General features: G+C 45.0%; 1 protein-coding gene across 1 annotated transcript; it reads right to left on the reverse strand.

The window, feature by feature from the left end:
* Nucleotides 1-1,346: 1,346 nt before the first annotated feature.
* On the reverse strand, nucleotides 1,347-6,826 carry LOC139307235 (gelsolin-like). The gene is made up of 13 exons (XM_070931081.1): nucleotides 6,738-6,826; nucleotides 6,415-6,547; nucleotides 6,085-6,173; nucleotides 5,809-5,937; nucleotides 5,636-5,722; nucleotides 5,132-5,265; nucleotides 4,186-4,276; nucleotides 3,907-4,077; nucleotides 3,546-3,720; nucleotides 3,327-3,448; nucleotides 2,852-2,929; nucleotides 2,710-2,770; nucleotides 1,347-1,596 (listed from the first exon to the last, which is right to left on the reverse strand). Exons 1-13 carry the CDS (start codon nucleotides 6,774-6,776, stop codon nucleotides 1,427-1,429), a joined length of 1,479 nt encoding a protein of 492 aa, XP_070787182.1. The 5' UTR covers nucleotides 6,777-6,826; the 3' UTR covers nucleotides 1,347-1,426.
* Nucleotides 6,827-7,415: the final 589 nt, after the last annotated feature.

Genomic DNA, 7,415 nt, shown 5'->3' on the forward strand with positions numbered 1-7,415 from the left:
GCTCTGATTGGCCGTGACTGCAGGGAGGGGGAGGGGCTTATCTGCATGACGTGTAAGAGTGCGCAGGAGGTGGGCTAAGCCATTAGCCACGCCTTTTATTGAAATCAACTAATCTACACGTCTTACCGCAGACCTGTCAATCATCTGTCACATCCTACAGAGATGGATCTTACCTCTGACCTGACTGTGCCCTTGTTGCTAGGTTACCCCTCACATCCCGTTTTTGCTTTGCATGTTTCCTTTTTAAACATTTGAACAAGTCTGACATCATATCCTGTTTTCTTTGTTACTTCCTATTGAGAGCCAGAAACTTTCAACAACCAAACTGCACGTCTTTATTATAGCTCTAGACCACCTGGTCTCTACTGGTCTAACTGGAACAACTCTGGCTGTATGTGGCTCTGGTCTCTACTGGTTTAACTGGAACAACTCTGGCTGTATGTGGTTCTGGTCTCTACTGGTCTCACTGGAACAACTCTGGCTGTATGTGGCTCTGGTCTCTACTCGTCTAACTGGAACTACTCTGGCTGTATGTGGTTCTGCTCTGTACTGGTTTCACTGGAACAACTCTGGCTCTGTATGGCTCTGGTGTTTAGATGAAAAAGTTCAACTTTATTTACAAAGACGACTCGTCAATAGTCCAGAGCTTGGTCAGAGTCATGATTTTTTGGGACTTAAAGGGACATTCCCGCTTTTCTGTCTCGGCCACGATCAGGAGAGAGGGTTAGCCTAGCTTAGCGCAAAGACTGGACGCAAGGGGAAAGTGTTAGCGTAGTTAAGGAGAACAAACCTTTGTCTGATTGTGTTGAGCGTCTGGCCGCTCTGGGCTTCCGTAGCGTTGCACATGTAGTGGATCTGGTTCAGGTTGATGTGAGACAGTTATATGTTAGTTTGTGTTGTTTCAGAGAATTCTACTGATTTTAATGTAAACATCAGATTTTATTGTAAAACAGTAAAACCTTTAAATTGTGATGAATAGTTTGTGAACACACACACACACACACACACACACACACACACACACACACACACACACACACACACACACACCTGCTGTCCTGTACAGACTGGACTCTACTGGACTCTGCTGTGTTCACTGTGGCTTCTGTCTCTGTTCTTCTGTATTTATGAAACTCTTTCTGTTATTGTTAGTTATCAACATCAGTATTTATAAAAATGCTCCAATAAACTATTACACTACCAAACTGTTGCTATGACAATAAGTGACACCTCAGCAACAAGCGGTCACACACAGTTACCACTCGTATTACTGAACCTCAGCGCCCCATGGTGTGTGAAACCTGCCGGTGCAGCTTCATGTCGGCTGACTGGCAGACAGACAGGTGTGTAGGCAGAGAGCTTTTATTTATGATAACAACGCAGTGAGACTCAGAGCTCCTTCATGATGTTTAAACAGGAAGTGGTGTCACTCTGTCAGGCCCTCAATGGCTCGTTCCAGCGGGTCGACGGTCCAGTACTCGTGGTTCCAGCCCAGGAACCAGCCGGTGAAGGTCGGCGGTTCAAATCCCTGTTTTACCATCACGGTGGGGGTGCGAGGGTCTCTGTCAGCTGGGTCGCTCTCAATGTACCTGAGAGCTGGACACAAACAGTTAGCTGTTAGCATCCTGAATCACTTAGACCAGGTTCAGTTTGTGAGAACATGTGAGCCCAAAGACCAGGATTAGGAACAGTGACAACCTGGACTAAAGTCCTTCCTGAGTTCTCAGTAACTGCTAGTTAGTTTCAAACTAGTGATTTACTAAATCACCAGTAAAAGTAAGAGATGTTTCAGCTAATAAAGACTTTCGTCAAGTGTAAATCAGTTGCAAAGTAACATCTGTGGTCGCGTCCAATCAGGACGCATTTGACGATGTAAACAGATGTAAACCTGCCGACAGGTGACATGTCCGTTGTTCAGTTCAGCTACGCAGCCGTCACACCTGCATCTCTACGCAAGAGCTAGTTTGTGATGTCAGACCAGGTTTAATTCAGTGTTGACGTAGTGAACTTATGAACAGCTGTGACCCACAAAACACATCAGAAATCATTCTTGTCTGTTACTTTACAACAAACAAGAATATTTTCTGTTTAACTCCAAGAGAAATAAAACCCATCAGCAGACTACTTCATCTTCATGTTGAACTAACATCTAAAGTGCTTCACAGACATAGACTTCTCATCAGTCCTGGACTATAAACCTCCGTCAGACACTGGATCATGTTAGAATCACTACCAGGTTTCTTCTGTTCCACATCAGATCCTGAATACGAACCAGGATTCGTCATGAGACTTGTGTTCATGTGAAGACACTGATTGGTTGATGTGATTCTGGTGAGGTTGAATTGAACTAATAAAATTAAAAGTATCAATCGATTATTTGACGATGAAAAGATGATGATTCCATCAGGAGCCCAGAGGATGTCCAGAAACAGCTCCTGGTTTTAGACTGAACTAACTTCATGTTTTGTCTCCAGAATAACACCTAAGGCACGTTCAGCCCTGACAAAACGTAGCAAAACATTTATTTAAAGGGAAGCGGTGGTGCGTTGAAGGCCCTGTTGAATCACCAAGTGTTGCAGCTACGGCAGTTGAGAATTACTATAATTATTATAATTATTATTTTTATTATTATTATTATTAATAAGTCCATGATGTTCGTCTTGACTACCCGTCTGTCAGTTAGTCAGACTCACTTCCTGACTGTCTCACCTGATGCCGCCGCCTCCACCTTCTCCTCCTCATGAGCCTCGTTTCCGATCCAAACAAACACCTGCAGGAGAACACAGGAAGTGAGACGACAGAGAGGACACAGGGGTAGGACATGTTACCATGGTGATGGCAGGAGACTCACCTGGTCCCAGGTATCCAAGATCATGACATCATCAGGTGCGAGGTCATCCTGCGTCAGTTCACCTGGAACCTCCTCCATCTGAACACACACACACACACACACACACGCTGTAATATTCTTCTTACTCTGATGTGTTTTTCTTACAGGTAATATATTATATACTGATCAGTTTATTTACAACCAAACTGAACACCTTAGTGACCCTTTAACCACCTGCAAGAGACCAAGCAACTGCCTTTTATCACCATTTATATAGTTACATAGCAACACCCAAGCAGCCACTTTAAAAGTGCAAGTAACCACATAGCAAGTCATTAGCAGTGTTTGCTAACTAGCACACATAAACTGAATTAATTTTAAAGTTAATGAAGTTAAAATTAATTATCAGTTGGTGACTAGTTAATCATTAAGTGTGATCATCAGTGTTAGCCGTCATGTGACCAGGTCATGGGACCAGGCTGACTGACAGACAGACCAGGAAGTTTCCGGTCTTGTTGGAGCAAGCGAACAGGCGAGGAGGATGAGCCTCCATCTTGTTCTTCAGCTGTGGAGAACGACAGTAGTCCTCCTTCCCCCCCAATGCATCCCAGAATGCATCTGTAACCACACACACACACACTCCGATCAGGTTTTAATGGAGTTCAGCTGGTTTAAATATTTTTGTCATTGTGGACCCATCACCCCACCCCCTCACCTTCCTCCTCCCCCTCCTCCAGTGGGGTGGGGGTCACCTGCAGGAGCCCAGCCAGATGCTCAGCTCCCTGGGCTTCAGCTGAGCTGCTGCTCCTCCCTCTCCACATCCAGGATCCAGAGGAGGAGACCAGGACAAATACATCACTGGAGTTCAGACTGGAGGAGGACGGATCCACCTGAGGAGGACAGATAACCAGAGTCATGGCTTAAACTGGTTGAACAGGGATCCCAAGCACGGGGCGTTTAGGAACCAAAATGAGCGAGGGGCGTTCAGGAACTGTGACCATCTCAAAGACTAAAATATCCTGCAGCCTGACCCTAACACAACTCAGTCTCTGTATGGCTCTGGTTTTCTGTCTCACCTCCACAGCTCTGGTGTCTCCAGCTGGATTGGCTCGAACCTGGAACAGGCGGGTATCTGCCACCTCTGATTGGCCGTCCTCTCTGGAAGTCCCACCCTTGTACACCACCATTGGTTGGCCCCCAAACAGGCTCATGAGGTGGGCAGGCTCTTTTCCCTGAACCACACGCACCTGCAGACAGACAGTCATCAAAGAGGGACGCCTTCATGCTCAGAGGGTTAAATTCAGTGTCCAGGTATATTCAGAATAAACTGGGTCCAGTGTTCCCAGTTGCTGTACCTGTACAGCACCCCCTCCCAGTTCATCATCCAGCTGGACAGCCAAGATGGCCGATGCTCCAACCTCATCCTGGCTAGACTCCGCCCCCTGCCTGGAGATATAGATAGAGAGAGAAATACAATGATAAAGATTAGGTTTTCAAAATGAAAACACCCGAGGGAGCCCCTCCTGTGCTAACAACCTGTGTGTCATGTCTCGTCATTTACATTAAGTTACCGTTTTTGTCTGGTTTAGTCATGTTGTCTTATTTCCTGTTTTATTTTGTAGTAACTGTGTTCCCTCTCGTTTCAGACCAATTGACTTCCTGCCCTCATGTTTCCCGCCTTTGTGATTGTCAGCCCGCCCTGATTGTTTCCACCTGTGTTCATTCACCTCTTGCGTCTCCCTTTGTCTTGTGCCAGTTTGTGTTGTCCTTCATGCCATGTTTACCAGCTGTAAGTCCGCGTCTTGTTACCCTGTTAGTTCCTGTGTGAGTTGGTTCAGTGTTGTTGTTATTTTCTGCTGTCTAGATTTTCCCAGTTTTGTTCCTCCACTTGTAGGAGTGATTTTCTGTTGTTTACTTTGTTAGTTTTAGCTCCTTTGTTTTCTTGCATTTTTGTATTAGTGTTTTCCTCTGTTTTTTAGGAGTGATTTTGATTTATTACTTTATAGAGATTTCTTGCCTGGTCAAGCTTCTTATTTTGTTATCAATATAGACTCTTTATTTGTACTTTGTTTGAGTCGTGCGTGTGGGTTCATTTTTGCCTTGCCCACTCATGACACTGTGGAGGTCTTCATGGGTCCTAAATGTTTGACCTAAACTGGACACATGAAGAACAGATGTGAATCCAAGGACCCCCAGATTTTTATTTATGGAGGACAGCTCACAAAGTTCTTCACAAATCAAATATTTTATGTTATGATTAAAAGATTCAACTCAGAAACATGTCAGAGTGGAACGTCTTACCACATGTAGACGATGTGACCCCGTCTGTGGTTGTGTTGGTACTGATACAGGATGATGTAACTGTCTCCTCCATAGAACTGACCAAAGACTGATGGAGACACTGGGACCTTGTCTGATCCTTCAATACGCCAGACCTACAGAGAGACAGACAGAATGAATACCATAACATCTTTACCATAAAACTACAAATATTTTGTTTACAGTGGAAAAACTGCATCACCCATGAGTCTTAGCTACACATTCAATTCAATGTTATTTATATAGCACCAAATCACAACAAAAGTCATCTCATGACACTTTACAAACAGAGCAGGTCTAGACCGACTCTTTATAATGTTATTACAGAAACCAACAGGTCCCAACAGGTCCCACATGAGAAGCACTATGGCGACAGTGGCAAGGAAAAACTTCCTTTGGTTTCCATGGGTTTGAAAAATCCTGATGGTTGTTGTTGAATCCTGGTGGGATCCACCTCCTGTCAGGCAGACCTGGTCCCACCCTCACCTGTTTCTCTCCGTCTCCTCGGTCCACCATCCCATGCTGCGCTGCCATGGCTTCTGATTGGTGGAGCCTCGACACGTCAAACGGAACCTGTCCAATCACAACAGTTGGTTTACAAGGCAGGTTTCCAGTTCTCTGGACAGTCAACAGTTTGGTCCTGAACCTGAGTGGTTTACCTTCTCTATCTTTGAAATCTGATTGAATACATAGGCTGTTCCCATGCCAACAGTGTCGTCAGGGTCCCTCCAGTTCTTAAAGAACTGTTTGAAGAGCGGAGTCTCCCCGTGCTCAGGAAGGACCTGAACCTGTGGGGGGACGACCAGGTAAGACAGTTGAAACAGTAAAACTCTACCAGCTCCAATTTACGTGTGCGCGCGTGTGTGTGTGTGTGTGTGTGTGTGTGTGTACGTGTGTGTGTGTGTGTGTGTGTGTGTGTGTGTGTACGTGTGTACCTGTGTGTATGTTGGGTACTTCATCTTGTGGATGAACTGCTCTGAGCTCTTCAGAACAGCGTGACGCTCCTCAGTGTTTGCGTCCTTACCTGCACACACACACACACCACCATCATCAGCAGGTGGAGACATTATAAAAAGGATAGGTGAGTGTGACCTTCTGTACAACGTGTACACAGGTGGAAAACAAGCACCCCCTCTGACTGACCAATCAGGTTACAGACTAAAGCTCTTCAGAGGAACCTGAACCAGGTTTTACAACAGAACCCAGTCTGAGCTGGTCTAACTGGTTACAGACCAGTTTGGTTATAAACAGAACACAGTTGGAACCTTTCCAGACGTAGATGTTTCCATTGGCTCCGTGGTCGAGGATGAAACATTCGCTGGACTGCAAAGCATCCTGGGAGAACGGATTCTGCTCTGCAATCATGGTAACCTCTATGTCACCATCTGCATCGGACACCTGACAGACAGGTAGACAGACAGACAGGTGAACACTTCCTGCTGCTACTTCACAATTAAAGCCTTTTTTTTGTTGTGAAGGAGGAGCAGTGACATCATGAGCGGCCACATGGAGCTGATTGGATGAATACATCATCCAGGTGAGAAACACCTGTACCAGATGTTACCAGTACTCAGTCTGGGAGCGTTACCTTGTAGAGTTGTGCCAGTTTCCTGTTGGAGGCATCCATCTTGGTATCATCACTATGAGCTTCAGGCAGCTCTGGCTTCTCCCCGAGAACCTGAACACAGAGGTCAGAGGTAAAAGGCCCCCCCTCTTTTCCATAGTTCATACAGAGTGATGAAGGAGACAGAAGATCGGCATCATCACCTGCTCAACATAATTTCAGAGGATCGAGGTTGTTCAGTAGAAAAGTACATAAATAATAAACATTTATTTATTTGTGTCTGCTCCACAGACATGAAAACAAACGGGAAAAAAATATGAGTCGGCGTGTCGACCTCCAACTCAACGAAACATCAATTGAACCACTTCCTCTCGGTTTCTGTCTGTTGGTGTAAAACTGAACGTTAACATGTTCAAACTGTGTTGAATGGATTTTAAACTGGATGTTATTCAACACTGTTTCATTTGTGTGTTTCATACTCGGTGATTGCTCGGTATGTTTTTTCTTTGTATTTGTAATATCGCCTCATGTAGAGGCAGAAACGTTTAATTATCACTATTGATTATTGTTATCAGCCAGGTGTTGCTGATAACAGAAGATGTACTTCTGAGGGTACGAACCGCTGCTTCTTCACTGATCGAAGGAACAATTTACTGTCTGTTTCTTTAAATTTAAAAGTTGGCAGCAAAGTTCTGAAGTCAG

This window comes from Enoplosus armatus, unplaced genomic scaffold, assembly GCF_043641665.1.
Source record: "Enoplosus armatus isolate fEnoArm2 unplaced genomic scaffold, fEnoArm2.hap1 Scaffold_288, whole genome shotgun sequence".
Classification (NCBI taxonomy): Eukaryota; Metazoa; Chordata; class Actinopteri; order Centrarchiformes; family Enoplosidae; genus Enoplosus; species Enoplosus armatus.

What these genes read in the sequence shown, in the direction of transcription:
- LOC139307235 (XM_070931081.1), bottom strand. Translation starts at nt 6,776, where the DNA reads ATGGATGCCTCCAACAGGAAACTGGCACAACTCTACAAG. An exon ending in AGATTTCAAAGATAGAGAAG is followed by an intron (nt 5,723 to 5,808) that starts GTAAACCACTCA and finishes GTGATTGGACAG; the next exon opens with GTTCCGTTTGACGTGTCGAG. An exon ending in GGTCACATCGTCTACATGTG is followed by an intron (nt 4,277 to 5,131) that starts GTAAGACGTTCC and finishes CTATATCTCCAG; the next exon opens with GCAGGGGGCGGAGTCTAGCC.